At 38.4% G+C, this 16,061-nt stretch overlaps 1 protein-coding gene across 2 annotated transcripts in view; it reads left to right on the top strand.

Moving 5' to 3' along the window:
* Positions 1-15,340, top strand: part of Glra2 (glycine receptor alpha 2) — a 183,731-nt gene extending 168,391 nt beyond the window's left edge. For both annotated transcript variants that reach the window (XM_038316725.1, XM_038316724.1), the window contains exon 9: positions 15,062-15,340. In XM_038316725.1, coding sequence (XP_038172653.1) covers positions 15,062-15,340 — 279 coding nt within the window. The remainder of the gene's footprint in view (positions 1-15,061) is intronic.
* Positions 15,341-16,061: the final 721 nt, after the last annotated feature.

Raw genomic sequence — 16,061 nt, 5'->3', positions numbered from 1 at the left:
TATATAAATAAGCCACATGAAAAAAAACAAGTAAGAAGATGGTTTTCCATATTGAAAGCACCTTTTTTCCCCTACAACTCATTTGATAAGCACCTGCTTTATATGTATTCAGCGTAAGAAGGCTTAGTTCAGTGTTATTCTGGGTTACAGGGATATTAGGATGTGGAAAACTGAGGGTTTTTTTTTGAGAGATTCACTAATTTCTTCCAACATTTTAATTGTCTTTTCCTCCATTTCTTTAAGGGAGATTTTCACTTCCTCTTTAAAGTTCTCCATCATCTTCATAAAGTTAACATTTAAAATCGTTTTCTTCTACTTCTTCTGAGTTATGATAATCAAGTCTTTCTGTTGTATGATCAACATGTTACCATGTTAGTTTTTAGGTTGTTGGCTAAATTCTTGCATTGGCACCTACCCGTCTCTTTCTTCAATTGATGCTGGCAGTGTATTTGTAGCTTGGTCCAATCCTTGTAGTGGCTGTCTGTGTCTTGGGAACTGTTCTTGGTCTGCTCTATACTGTCACTGTCTGTGTCTCAGGGAACCACTGAGGTCTCTCTTGGCCTGGTCTCTTTGTCTGCTCTCTTGGTCCACTCGCTTAGTCCACAGCTTGTGCTTCAGAGTACCTCTCCCTCTCCCTCTCTTAGCTCTCTCTCTCCCTCTCTTAGCTCTCCCTCTCCCTCTCCCTCTCCCTTTCCCTCTCCCTCTCCCTCTCTTAGCTCTCCCTCTCCCTCTCCCTCTCCCTCTCTTAGCTCTCCCTCTCCCCCTCCCCCTCCTCCTCTCCCTCTCTCGGTCCTCTCTGTGTAATTGCCGCTCGTGTTTCAACATTCCCCTTAGGTTGAGGGGGGATTGAAGGGTTTGGTGGCAGAGTGGGACTTGGAGCTTTCAGGGTCCGATGGATGGGACTGGGGTTTTGGAGCGGCCTACCTACAGGAAATTCTACTGCTGGCTGGCTGGAGAAGCTGAGGGGGGTGGGGGAGGAGCCCAGGGTTTTGTCCTGGTATGGAGGGCCTAGAGAGTTGGGTGTCCTGCTGAGTGACTGGTCACTCACCTCTTGGTCCTCTCTATGTAATAGCAGGCTATACTTCAGAGTTTCACTGAAGTTTAAGGGGGGATAGGAGGGTTTGAGGGCAGGGTGGGACTTGTAGCTTACACAGTCTGATGGATGGAATGGGGGGGGGTATTAGATCAGCCTACCTGCAGGAAACTCTCCTGTTGGCTGACTGGAGAAGCCAAGGCAGGTGGGGGAGGGGCTTGGGGTTTGCCCCGGTATGGAGGGCCTAGAGAGTTGGGTGTCCTGCTGAGTGACTGGTCACCCACCTCTTGGTCCTCTCTGTGTAGTGTCAGGCTGCCTTTCAGAGTTTCACTGAGGTTGCAGAGGGTAGGAGAGTTTGGGGGCAGGGCGGGACTTGTAGCTTACACAGTCTGATGGATGAGATGGGGGTGTTGGAGCAGCCCTCTGGGTCCTCTCTGTGTAGTAGCAGGCTGTGTTTCAGAGTTCCATTGAGGTTGCAGGAAGGATAGGTGAGTTTGGGGCTGGGATGGGACTTGTAGCTTGCAGGGTTCAATGAATGGGATGGGGGTACTCCAGCAGCCTACCTGCAGGAAACTCTCCTGCTGTCTGACTAAAGAAGCCAAGGTGCTTACTCTATTTGTAATAGATTTTTAGATTTGTAATGGTAATTTGTATATTTGTCAATTGTATTTGTAAGAGATTTGTAATTGATTCTGTGGACTGTGCTTTTGAGGTGTCCTCGACTTTCATGAATTTTTTTCCTTTAAAAAAATACTGTTTATTGATAAATAGAATGGTTCTGTTCTGCTGTCCGCCAAGTGGCTACCTGGCCACTATGAAGGTTTCAGTGAACCAATACAAAGGAAGAAGTCACTCATGCCTAAGAGATACTTCCTATTTCTCTCCCTTTTGCCCCTTTGACAAGTTCTTTAGTCCACTACCTTGTCTTGATTCTTAGAGCCATGGCAAGTTTTATCTATCACTGATAATTTTATATTGAAATAACTAGGGCATTTTAAGAACGTAGTCAGTTTCTTTCTGTTTATATTCTTTTGCAAACTTTACCTGTCTGTAAGTCTGCCGTAATCTTTATTTGTACATATTTTATTTTATCGTTTAGACTATCTCATCATAGAATTTTAAAATAGTGATCATGTTTGACTATATAGAACACAGACATCAAAAAAGGTTGACTATAAATCACTTTATATGGGTCAAATCTGGAATTACATGAGCTAGGGTTTTGTAGCTAATGGAAGGTCTGTCTATAAAGTGAAAAAAAATCCACCAGGCAATCAAGAAGGACTTACCAAGGATTTATCAAGCATGTATTAGAAACCCAGTTTTGAATCCAATATCAAAGAGATTACACACCACTTTATCTCTTTTGTATAACTCTGATATGTAGTTCATAAAGAAATAAACTTGTGCTTCATTTTATAACAGAGATTGATAAGTAAATGTGATTCTTAGAAATTGTTACCTTGAGAATGTCATCAGGTTATGACATTGGTATCCTTCTGTGGCATCATTATGGAGGTGAAGCAAGAAGTTTATTTTCTGAACAGGAGATAACATCCCCTATCAACAAATCATTACAGTACTTATAGTTCTTCATTAGTATAATTCATTTAACTGGATAAATATTGGTGGCCCCCTAGGCAATAATGCTGCATCTCACTTAGCTAAGAAAACATACAGGTAGCTCATTTCAGAGAGGTAGATTACCTGGCATGGCTTAGGAAATAGTTTCCACCAATGTCATGTTTCGATTGGCATTTTAGAAAAGATTTGTTTATTTTATGCATACATGTGTTGTGTGTGCATGCATGTGTGTTTGTGTGCACCACATGCATGTGGGTGACCATAGAGGCTTCTGGACATGTGATTCCCTGGAACTGGAGTTATAAGCAGTTGTGAACCACCTGATATGGGTGGTGTTGGGATTTGGCACTGGGCCATATAGAGCAGTAAGCACTCTTAACTGCTATCCATCTATCCAGTCCCCTGGATTGCTATTTTATGTTCATTTTAGGTGTTTTTATATTTTTATTTTTAGGATTATAATATAATTGCATTTCTCCCTTCCCTTTCTCCCTTCCAAACCTTCCCATATTCCCCTCCCCACTCTTCTTCAAATTCATGGCTTCTTTTTCACTAATTATTATTGAATATATATGTATATGCATATATATGCATATTCCTTGATATAAGGTTCTCGATCTGTATAATATTACTTATATGTATGCTTTCAGGGCTGGCCATCTGGCATGGGACAATCAACTTCCCTTTTCTTTATTAAAAATAGATTCTTCTCTTATACAACAAGTCCCAACCACAGTTTCCTATCCCTCAACACCTCCCAGCTGCCTCCCACCTCCCCTTTCCCACATATCCACTACCTCTCCACTTCCTTTCACAAAGGAGCAGGTCTCCAAGAGACAACAAGCAAACCCAACAAAACAAGATACAAGACAAGGTGAAAGCCCTCCATTCAAAACTGGACAAGGCAACCCAAGAGGAGGAAAGGAGTCTTAAGAGCAGACACCTGCTCACACTGTTAGGCGTCCCACAAGAACACCAAACTATACAATCGTAATGCATATGCAGAGGAACTAGCACAGACCCATTACAGGCTCTGTGATTGTTGCTTCAATCTCCATGAGCCCATGGGAGCTCTGTGGGCCATGTTCTCCGGTGTCCTCCGCCCCTTCTGACTCCTACAAAATCGACTCTTCCATTGGAGAAGAAAGATAGCATTTACTTGGGAGCACATTAGCACATTCAAGCCTATATTTTCATAATATTTCTAATTTTATTTTATGCGAAGACTTCTAGTTTGAGTACTAGCCATAAAAACCAGAAAATTTGGCACAATGACTCAAACAGCCTGTTCCAGTTACTGGGTATTATAAATCACTTCAATGCAATGGCACAAACAACTGCCATGGTGTCGGGCTCAGGAATTTGGAAGGAGCAGAGCAAGGATGACTTTTCACTGCTACATGATTTCTGGAATCTCGGCTGGAAGACTCAAAGGTTGTCTCCTCATTGACAAGTGGGAATTGGGCATCTGTACCTTATAAACTCACATGTCAGGTGATTGGGAGCTCCTGAGACTCGGGCTGCTAATTGGAGTGCCCATGTATGATCTTTCATGTGGCTTAGCTTCAACAGAGCAGCTGCAGGATATTGGAATTTTTTATAGGGCAGCTCCTGAATCCAAACGCATATGAGCCACGAAACAGGGCAGACTCTCTGTCTCCTATTGTAAATGATCATGGGAATTCACAAATTGTCATTTTATTGCATTCTTTTAGTGACAAGCAAGTCACCGGCTTTCCCGACCAATATGTGAGAATATAGATCCCTAGCTCTCAGAAGCAGGAGTTCCAAAATCTCATCAAAGAAAACATGGGGATGGGAGATGTGATAGAGGTCATTTTTGATAAATACATTCTGCCCCAATACTCTATTTCTCTTGTGTACTCAAGTCATGCTTGTATTTACTCTCAAAACCAAGTAAATGCACATCTATATGAATAGTAAGCTAGAAAGCTGCTTTTTTCTTCTTTTTTTGCTAATGTTATTTTTCTACATAAGGAGAACAAATTAATAACTTATAAAAAAAAGCGTCGCAGATGAAAGTGAGTGCAATTATAGAATTAAAACACATTTCAAACCTCGGGATCTCACTATTGACCTCAGACAAGACACCTCCGGTTGCGCTCTGTGAGCAGGGTTTCCTATGAAACCTTCTGAAATAACATCTCGAATAGAAAATATGAAGATACGAGTACTGCCACAGACATTGCTCTTTGACATTAGTGGAAATGAGTGATGCGCAGCCATCAGCGGTTAACAGGAATATTCTAGAATGTGGAAAAGTTTGGATTGTCAGATCCTTGGCCGTGGATACATCCATGGAAGTTGTTTTCTGGGTGCTTATTCTGTTATTTGAGTAGGGTTTCTTCCTAAGACATGACATTTGTTGGTAACTAAGTAACTCTTGTAATCTCTTTTCCCCACCAGAGAAGACTAAGGGCTCTAAAAATCCAATTTTCATCATGTACTGTCTTTGTTGCTTTCAAGCTAACCAGGTTCGATTCCCTTTTCTGTTGGAGCTCTGGGGATATCAATTTATAATTCATGTCATTAGACAGAAGTCATAGCCACAAATCTCTTCGAGATAAGCATAGTATCCATTTGACAAGAACATTTTAGAGATCTACTTCACAGCATGCTTAAGTTAATAATAATGTGTTATATATTTCAAAACTGCTAAGAGAACCATGTAGGTGCTGTTACCCAAAAAAAATGATAACCGATAAATGCAAGATGATTTAGCTTGGTATAAACATAACAAACAATACCTTTTCAAAACCTTACATTATTCTCCATAAATGTGTAGTTATTATTTGCCAATTGAAAATAAACCTTTCCTGAGGCAGACATAGTGGTGCCCAACTGTATTCCCTGCACAGCAGTGACTGGGGCAAGCAGATTGTGGGTTTGTGGACAACTTGGATTACTTGGTGAGACCTTAACTCAAAAACAGAAAAAAAAACTGACTTTCTTGACCCAAGGCTCCTTCTAAGGCTTCTGTGACACAAATTTTTAGCAGTTTGCTGTTTGAAGGAGATGAATTGCCAGGCATGCTCTTACAATCCTAGCAAGACTTGCTGTCACTTCAATGAGCTCTCAAGGCATTCATTTAGATAGTTTTCAAGTTTTAGCAAAGAAATCTTACAGACCCACTCTGGATATGGTCTTTCTCTTGAGGCCTGTTACTATTTACGGACCTTTTAAAAGTTCAAAAAAATGACTGAATCCTTTATATTTCTTCTAACATCTAGTAGTATTTTAATACCCACACAATTCTTTCTGGAAATCTTTTTAGCTAGATCATCAGATTTATAACATATATATTCTATTTTCATATTGCCATAGGATAGTGGATGAACTTCCCACTTTCTAGATTGCAACAAATGCTTCCTTCCTTTTTCAGTCTTGAAATCATCTCCTTGAAATACTCCCAGTTTCTTCTGGTGCCTGGTCCCAGAGACAATGCTACAATATTTAGGTATTGGGGATACTATCTATTATGAACATGGCTGTATATTACTTCATGATGAATTACCCCAAATCTTAGTGGCCTAAAATAATGATAATCAGTTCTTTATCTCTCACAGTTGCCACGTGGGAAGACTTTGGGTTTTTCAGGTTAGGGTTTAACCCTGGATGCAGCTAAACAGCAGAAGGAACTGAAATACTTAGCAGCTGAGCACATATCATTCTCTTTTCTCTTAGGCTCAGAGCTTATTCATTTGCTCTCTCCACATGGGCTCATTATTATATTTTTTTTGCACTTTAATTTTCTCCAAGAAGTCAGACAACTGGCATAGGTCTAAAAGTACATCCTAGCAAGTCACAATGAAACGCCAGTGCTTATTCTGACCAAGCTTCTGAAATTAACTAGTGTCAGTTTAACCATGTTCTGTTGAGTAGAAGCAAGACAACGGCTCGTTCAAGAACATATTTAGACTCCCATGCAGTTTGAGAATGGTCTCCAGGGTACGTTTATGAGATCCCACCCAAAGATCCAAAGGACAGCTACTCTATAAAGCTTTGGAATGTTCGGCTGACATCAGCATCAATTTATCTTCAGCATCATAATGGACTTATTCTGAATCCATGATCATTTGCAAAAGTTGCTCTGTCTAAAAGAAAAAAAATGAAAACAAAAACTGAAGAAATATTTACAATTTGAACTTTAAGAGTCTTGGTTAAAGGTTGACTATTACCATAAGTTGTCTTTAGGACTTCTGTCTTGAAAAGAGTTTTAAGTAGAAAGGTGACCAGTCATGAGTTAACATGTAACCAAGTATATACCTCCAGGTGAGATGGCGCCAAGCATTTCCATCTCAATTATATTTTTCATTAGCCAAAAAAATGATCTGCTGTACTGTCTTCCTTCCAATTGACTGGCACTATTATCCATCTAGTGATTTACATTGGAAGTTGACCTCGATGATTTGAAATCCATTTTAGAAATATTCATGTGAATGTTTGTGTGTATATGTAGATGTATGTAATATGTGTCTGTGTATCTTTTGTTAACTACTGTTTTTTCCAAAAAAATGCAAACATTTAAAAAAATCAGATTTTTGTCTTCTTACTGTCCTCTCTCTACCATCTATCTTGCACTTAATGAAAATTCAATAAATTTTGGTTGAAATGTAAGTATATGAATGCCAGGTAATTCATAAATAAAACTCAGAAATTCTTTCTTCAAAAATCAATGATAGGTGGTCCTAGCAGGTATGTAATTTCAGCATTTGGTGGACTGAGTCAGGAGACTCTGAAGTTAAAGACCAGTCTAGATTACAAAGTATGACTGTTTAATAAACCCAGTGATGCCAATATTCTCTCTTGAAAAAATCATTGCTGGTGTGAATTTTCTGTGAAAAATGTTTTTTTTTTTCCGTAACCGATTTAAAAGGCTGAAAATATTGATTTATTTCACCACCTGTCATTAACTAACAAGGGATTCTGGTCCCTTTTATTAATTTTAACTTTATCCAGAAAATCTTAGTCAGACGCATCATCCATAATTGGGAAAGGAAACCATTTGAGGCTTGATATAGATAAACATTCACAAATGTCAAAGACTTCTAGTGTCTTCCACATCATATAACTTGTATTCAGACCAACTTGGTCTTGAATCCCAGCTTTAAGATTTGATAATAATACATCATTACAAAACCCTGTATCATCCCTTGACCTCAGTTTCTCTTGTGATTTACAAGGTTGATCTCCTAATGAAATTGACTACATGTATAAGTACATAATATGTAGTCATAAACAATACATTGTACTTATCTAGTATTCATATATATAATATTAATTCATATATATATATATATATATATATATATATATATATATGAACTTTCAGTATGGAGAAAGGAATCAAGGCCCCCAGTATTGAGGAAAATCCCTTAAGGAAATAGAAATGGCCAGGCTTATAATTAAGCCTCATCTAATCATCATTTCTTTGGAGGATTTTGTCACTAAAATTTTATTGTGTTTGGACTCACACTATTTCTTAAGGAGGGCTAGGGACTCCATTGTGGCCTTGTGTTGACTGAGGCACACTATCTTTGATTTCCAATTGAGCGATTTCCAGTTACAGCAGAAAGGGCACTAGATCCGATCAAAGAGTCTTGGTGTGGAATGTGAGGGAAAAAGATACTTTCCTTACCCCCAGCATTTAGAAATTCTCTACTTCCTCTTTTCTATTGCATAAATGTTCAAGACATGGGGCTTGTTAAGTATCTTATTTCTTAAGTACTGTGTTCTTTAATTACATTTAAATCATTCTCTTCCAAGTTCACTGTGTTGCAATTCTGGACAGCTTTGCATTCAATGTATGGCAAATGCAATGACAAGTACATCTAATGGCAGGTAAAACAGATACGCAAAATAAACAAAGAGTAACAATAAATCTGTAATAATTTTAAGTGCTAAAGCAATACTTTCTATGGTAGACAAAATTTGAGCTATTATGAGAGGATATAGAAATTGAATGCATTGAACCTTTAACCAGATGAGTCAGTTTCTATAGAAATTTTACAAATCAGAACATAACCAAACAGAGTGACTGGAGATATATGCCGTTCAGTGATTGAAAAAAAAGATGCTGGATTGACAGCAATAGTTAACAGTTCCCAGTAGTTTCGAAAAATAAAAAATAACAAGAATGGAGCTAAGCCAAAAATTCTTTCCTAACTGGGAGCATCTGATTTACAATAGTTGGCATGTTCACAGGTCACATATACAGATTGTTCTACATTTTAACTTCACTTTATTTTTAACTCAGTCTCATCTCCATTTTGCCGCCACATAGGAATCTTGCCATATTGCCATAACATTTTATTCTGAACCTACTAGAAAGTGAATTAATCATTCAGAGTAACAACACCAAAAAATCCAGATCGGTTGCAGTTAGGTTTTTCAAAATCAAAACTGTATTCTTTGATTGAATAATTTATGTCTGTATTTAGTTTAAAAAGCACTGAGCAAGTCATTAAGGTAAATAAGAAGACCCTTAACGTTGCCTTAATCTTGCCTGAATATCAGGAATTGAGTAGATAATTCCGTACTACAACAGATTGAATTTTTGTGGAAGAGAATTTTAAAGAACTGATTTAATTAACTATAACTATGCTCATAAAGCATATTCAAAATACTGTAGAATGAATGAGGAAATGGTTTTCAAGCATATGGGAACCCTCTTGAAATTCCACATTACTCATTATTCACCAAACAGCTATTAAATGCCCACAGTTTGCATGACAATGTGTAAAATAATGATATTCAAACCTGATATCCTTCTATTCTCCCTCTGGTACTAAACTGAGTGAGTTATTCTCTTCAGCTGTCCATTCACAGTGTGCGGTGAAAGGCTAGAGAAAGGGCATGAATGGGGCAGTCTGAAAAGAAACATGGAAGTTCATATTTGATACTTTTTTATGTGCTGAAAACAGGTTACTAGCTAGCCATCCCTTTTATTTTCTTTCAGAACTTGGGAACTTAAATGAATACTATCTCACTCAAGCAGTGGTATATGCTTAATCATAAATTTCTAAATGGTTCTTGAAAGAGAGAATGGGAATTTGTGAGATTCTGCAGTCATGGAAAAAAGAGAAGTACATTAAGTTAAGGCAGATAAAGAGAAACAGATAGTAAAGGGTTACTTTCATTTGGAAATTATTTTTAGACTGATAATATGGAATTTGCTGTATATTATACAGACAGACAGTAGAACTCATCAAAGCCAGCAGTTTCAAACATGTTACATTGGAATCACTGGATGTTAAAACCTGCAGTTCCTAAATTCTCACTCCCAGAGTACCTGACTCCTCTGGTCTTGAATGGAATGGGATGAGAAGCAGACACAGTATATTTGAAAAGTTCTCCAGGAGCCACAGCAGAGAGCCATAGATCTAGTGCAATCTTCACGCTTTTGGCACGAGAAAACCTTTAATTGAAAAATCAGATAATAATGGCATTGCCTGAAACAACACAGTTTATAAGCCTCCACCTTAAATCTAGGACCCAAGTATTCTAATCCCTCATCTGAGTCTCTACACATGTTGGTTAATGGTAGTTAGCTACATCTGAGTGGAGACCATTTCCCTGCTCAGTAGCCGACTCTCATTCTAGGGAGTGCTTTCCCTGTCTTAATAAACTGTCTCCATTTTCCCTCCCTTAAAAAATAGTAGTTAGAAAGTCTGAGGTTGTCTGTCACTAATATGAGGAGTAAGTTTCCATCTCCTAAGAAACTGTGTGCTCCCTTTTTTGAATGAAATAAGTATTCAGAGAATTATGTCTGCACTGTGATGGTTAGCACATCTGTTTATTCTATATTTAAGAACATTTATTTGAAACATTAAATCAATTAAATCATTCACATATTTTTTAACATAGCACTTTCTTCAAATGAGGTACCCATTTCTTCTACCTTGTCTTCAACAAGTAAGAGTCTTTCTTCTATGTCTTGTAGAAAAGGTGAGGATTACCTCTGAATTTTTGTTTGACATCCTAAATTTTTCATATTCAGCTTCATTTTACTCATAATTTTTTATTGATCCTATTTCTTTGTTAAATTCTGCTTTAATGTCTTGACCTGCTTTTATTATTTCATTCAACTCTGTTTTTATGGACTTCATTAGGGAATTTACTTGTAACATCCTCTTTAACATTCTTGAACATCATCATAACTGCTATTTTGAAGACCTTTTCTTGTATTTCAGCTATATTGAATTTCTCAGGACTTATTGCAATGGATATACATATGTCTGATTGAGCCTTTGCTGTTCATGTTTGTGTTTTTGCACTGGGGTCTACGCATTTGAAGTTATAATGTTTGAGGTGTTTTTATGGTGTTGATATCTAGTCTTGTATTTGTTGGGTGAGTGGTCCATTCTTTGGTTACTGTTGCCTACTCTGGATCCTAGACAAATGTAGTGACGCTGGAGTCCCTGGTATAGAGGTCTTCTTCCGCTTAGTGAGTGACAGAAGGGAATAGAGATGGGCTAGGATGAAAGACTGAGAGGGGCCGCTGAAAAAGCTAAGGGTCTGCACCAAGAGGTAAAGCTCCCAGCGAATGAAAGTGGGGTGGGAGAAGGGCCTCCTGCAGGCAGGCTACTATAGGACTAAGTCTGGAGAAAAAAGAATAGAGGACAGAGAGGATTATAAAAATCTTCTACTTGGCCGGGCGGTGGTGGCGCACACCTTTAATCCCAGCACTTGGGAGGCAGAGGCAGGCGGATCTCTGTGAGTTTGAGGCCAGCCTGGTCTACAAGAGCTAGTTCCAGGACAGGCTCTAGAAACTACAGGGAAACCATGTCTCGAAAAACCAAAAAAAAAAAAAAATCTTCTACTTGAATCCCAGCCTAATGGGGCTACTGGGGATCCTTGTAAAAGTTATTTCAGGGGTTTTGTGACTGAGGAAGGAATAGAGATTGGCTAGAAGTATGAGAGGGGAGGAGCTAAATTGTGTCTTCATCAAAAGTCAGAGTCCCCAGGGAATGGAGGTAGGATGAGAAGAAGGGATCCTGCAAGCAGGTGGTTACAGGAATATGAATGACTCTAAAAATCATTCACATTTTAAGGAAAAGAAATATGATGTAATATTTCAATCTGAACTTGTTTAACCATTTATTATTGAGTTTGTGCAGCTGTGCACATGGGATCATTCAGATGTCAGAGCAAATATTCTTTACCAAATTCCTTGCATGATAATATCTTTAGGTTATCTCTCCAATTAAATTCTGAAAGTCTATACAAGTAGAGTTTTTCCCCCAAGTACATTAACTGTCTCATGTCATGACAGAAAATCAACACTCAACAGTTAACTGATGAATAAAAACATTTTTATTAGCTTCCAGTAAGCAATGGGACATTGGTCACTGAACCATCTTGTAAAGGACAATCTAACCTGAATCAGAGTATTGAGGGATAGTTTTATAAGTAGTAGTTTTGCCAAGCGGTCATGGCACATACCTTTAATGCTAGTAATCGGAGGAGGCAGAGGCAGGTGGATCTCAGTGAGTTTGAGACCAGCCTGGTCTCTAGAGAGAACTCCAGGACAGCCAGGACTGTTACACAGAGAAACCTTGTCTCAAAAAACCCGATAGATAGATAGATAGATAGATAGATAGATAGATAGATAGATAGGGATGGATGGATGGATGGATGGATGGATGGATGGATGGATGGATGGGTGTGTGGGTGGGTGGATGGAAGGATGGATGGATGGATGGATGGATGGATGGATGGATGGATGGGTGTGGGTGGGTGGATGGAAGGATGGATGGATGGATGGATGGATGGATGGATGGATGGATAGATGGGTGGATGGACGAAGTAGCAGTTTCACAATAACTTTCTACAAGAGTTTTGGTCTGATTCATTGTGCTTATAAAGGGGCTGATTAAAGGTTACAATTAATGTCTTTTTTGGTTGTACTACAGTCATTGGTTAATAAGAATAATGAAGAATGCATGCCTAGTACTGTAAACACAGGCAGCTAGCCATGTCTGGTAAATTCATGAATGCTAGAGGAGAGCCCACTGCCATCACTTCCCTAAGGCAGCATAATTCCCAACCACACTCTAAATACTTCTCCTTATACTCACAGATAAATGGAGCTTTCACTCCTCGTCAAAGAAGCTTCATTTCGCAGCAAATAGAGAACATTGCACAACAGGTCAAATGCAGAGAGCAAATGTCTGTGGGGAGCCTATCTCCAACTGATACATCTGCAACACAACCCCCATTTCTAAGGCTCAGGGAACATCACACAAGAGGGGTAAAATGATTCAATGAGTCGGAGGACCAGGACATCTGCTGTGTAATATTATCTTCTATATATGACAGGGAGCTGCACCCATAAGAATCTTAAAACTGTGGCCTCCTGAACAAAACTACACAATGACAACCCTGGTCGACCTGAATAAGGAAAATCTCCCAAGGCCCCACCCCTAGATGAAGAGTTACAGGCAATCAGTGGCTGCTAAGAAAGGGAGAATCAGTCGTCTCCATGGATGCCTCCTGGTAATTTTTCCAATCCCAAATGGTCATCCTTAAACATATACACATGAGAAGCATTAGACGGAATCAGCAAGCATTATTTCCATAAGCACACACGTAACAATTGTAAATAAAGAAGAAGAGGTCATGAAATTGAGAGGGGTTTGTGGGAGAAGTTAGAGTTGGAAAATATAAGATGAAAATACAGGGTTCATGTGTTAAATTCTGAAACAATAATACAATAAACATAAATATCAATCAAATAAACAGTGAATAACTAATGTATCAAATGAATGAGCCATTAATTTCCCAGTCTGGTTTTCCTGGAGATCAAATATATATATATATGGAAAACAGTGGCATGGTGTGTTTAACTCACACCTCCTATCTCTCCAGCTCAAATTCTAAGTCATTGCCAGGCTGCAATCCAATATTCAGTCATGTTTACAGATGTCCTCACCAGGGGCACTTTAGCACAATGGGCAGTGTTTGATAAACCAAGGCTGTAAAGACTTTATTAAACTCTAGTATTCATTTTCAAGCAGCATGTATTTCTCACAGAGGGAAGTAGCATGTGGGTACTAATCTGGTAAGTAAGCCACATGGAAGCCAATCTGCTCCCCTTCCTGGGTTTTGCAATGGCCCATCTGAATGCATGAACTATAATTTACCCTAACCATTCTGCAATGCTGGCACGGCTCTTTAATCCATTCACTGTTGTCTCTCTTCTCATTATGTACACAATGAAGTAGACTAAAATACCTACTCTTGCCTTTCTTTACCTATCCAGGTCCTCCTGTGACTTTAAAACCTCATTTGAATGTACTAGGTACAATCTGCCTGCCTTACTTCATTTCGGATACAGATGAGCTTACATTTATATCATGTTCAAAGTTCTCTATTTGGCATACTTTTTATATGTGACTAAAGGTACTACAGACATAGACTTAACAATGATGAGGTAATATTAATACCAAGTTGTCTTGTATTTTGGGAAAAATACCACTATCATTATCAGATAAACTAAAAAGTTCAGTGGAAGATTACATACCATAATAAGAAGCAGTGAGCTAGCTAAACCAGAAGATAATTTGATCAGTGGCTATTTAGAGACATGCTGCTATCAAGCAAGTCATTTAAATCTCAGCTTTTAAACTCTACCCCTTGACATTTGACTCTACATTTGATCTCTACATTCGACTCAGTTATATACTCAGATTTTATTGGTCTCTAAGGTGATTTGCCTTTCACACAAAGTAATAAAAGGTATTTTCTGTCTTGCATCTAATTTATAGAGAAATAATCAACATAAAGCATCACTGTCATCGAATAAAATGGTGTGTTTGAATACGGGAAAGATTCTTACTGGCCAAAGACTCAGTGTTAAAAATCAGTACTGGAAATACTATCTTGCTACAGATATACATGCCAAACGATGAATATTTAATCTCTAATATACAGCTAAAATGAACCAGAGGGCCAGAGGGAAAACAGTTTATAAGAGATTTATCTTAAATTGAATGTTAATGAAAGAACAGAGCCATGAATGGGTCATAATAAAAGTCCCTAACAAGTAAAAGTAAAGGTGTTTTTGGAAAAAGAAATGGATGAATGTCACTTTTCATAGATTTATAATACTGGAGTTTTGGGAACTGGTTTTAAAACAGTCTGATCAAATCTATAGATTAGTAAACAAGATTTGAGAAAGTCAATTTGGGAAACTGAATATAGCATAGGTGTTTCTTTTTGTATTTAATTTCTCTGCCTTAAAAGTTGATGAATTGTATCTGCACTATGAATAATTGAATTGAACTCAAAAGAGTACTCCCTATTCCAAGAACCTCCTACACCAACAGTTAACTATGATTTATCCTTTTAATTCTAAAGAATTTTAAGAAGCTTCCATCAAATTTAACTGACAGTCTGTGCTTCCTGTCTCTATTCTCCCAGGAAGAAGAAGTGACTCGTGAAAGTCGTTTTAACTTCAGTGGTTATGGAATGGGTCACTGCCTGCAAGTGAAGGATGGCACGACTGTCAAGGCTACACCTGCCAATCAGCTTCCACAACCCCCAAAAGATGCAGATGCCATCAAGAAGAAGTTTGTGGATCGGGCAAAAAGAATTGACACCATATCGCGAGCTGCCTTCCCACTGGCCTTTCTCATTTTCAACATCTTTTACTGGATCACATACAAGATAATTCGGCATGAAGATGTCCACAAGAAATAGATGTACCGTATTAACCCTGGGACCTTCTTGCCTAAGTGTTGTGCTTGTAAATACACAGTAATATTGTCTTTATATCACTTTGACAGTGAAGAACATTGAGGGAGGGGGAGGGAGATCATGAGGGTGGGGTTTCTGGCACCTACATGAAAAAATAGATAAGTTCTATGGGCAATGAAGAAAACTGTACAAAATTAAGGTGTTGCAGAATCACATGAGCATAACTCCCATCCATAGTCTTTAGCATTGTTCTTTCAGATGACACATCATTCAGACATGATGTGCAAAATCAAGTTCTTGAGGGCTGATTATCTAATGGTTTGATTTGGTTTTGATGAATTCTGGTACTGAAAAGTTAGTTTAGTGCACACACACACACACACACACACACACACACACACAGAAAAACGCTTACCATCTGACCATAGTGACTAGTCTATAGTAAATTGAGGACCAAACTTTTTCAGGAAAATGCTGCCTCGTTTTTAAAAACAAGCCTCCTGAGCTATGATCTTTACAATGTCTGTAATTAGTGTTCCACCCAAGAAATCCTTTTGTGGGTTGTAAATTCTTTCTACTTATCCAGAAAACAACAACAAAATAAACACAATTGACAAAGAACAGATTTCTACTCTACTGTCTGTGTAGGTGTGCACTTTGATAATATTTTTTGTTCTTGGGTGTAAACTGGGGGTTTCATTGTGTATTGTGAAATTGGTTTGCC

Source organism: Arvicola amphibius, chromosome X (genome assembly GCF_903992535.2).
Source record: "Arvicola amphibius chromosome X, mArvAmp1.2, whole genome shotgun sequence".
NCBI classification, from domain to species: domain Eukaryota; kingdom Metazoa; phylum Chordata; class Mammalia; order Rodentia; family Cricetidae; genus Arvicola; species Arvicola amphibius.
Note: the sequence above shows the minus strand (reverse complement) of the source record. Positions and strands in the feature narration are given on the sequence as shown.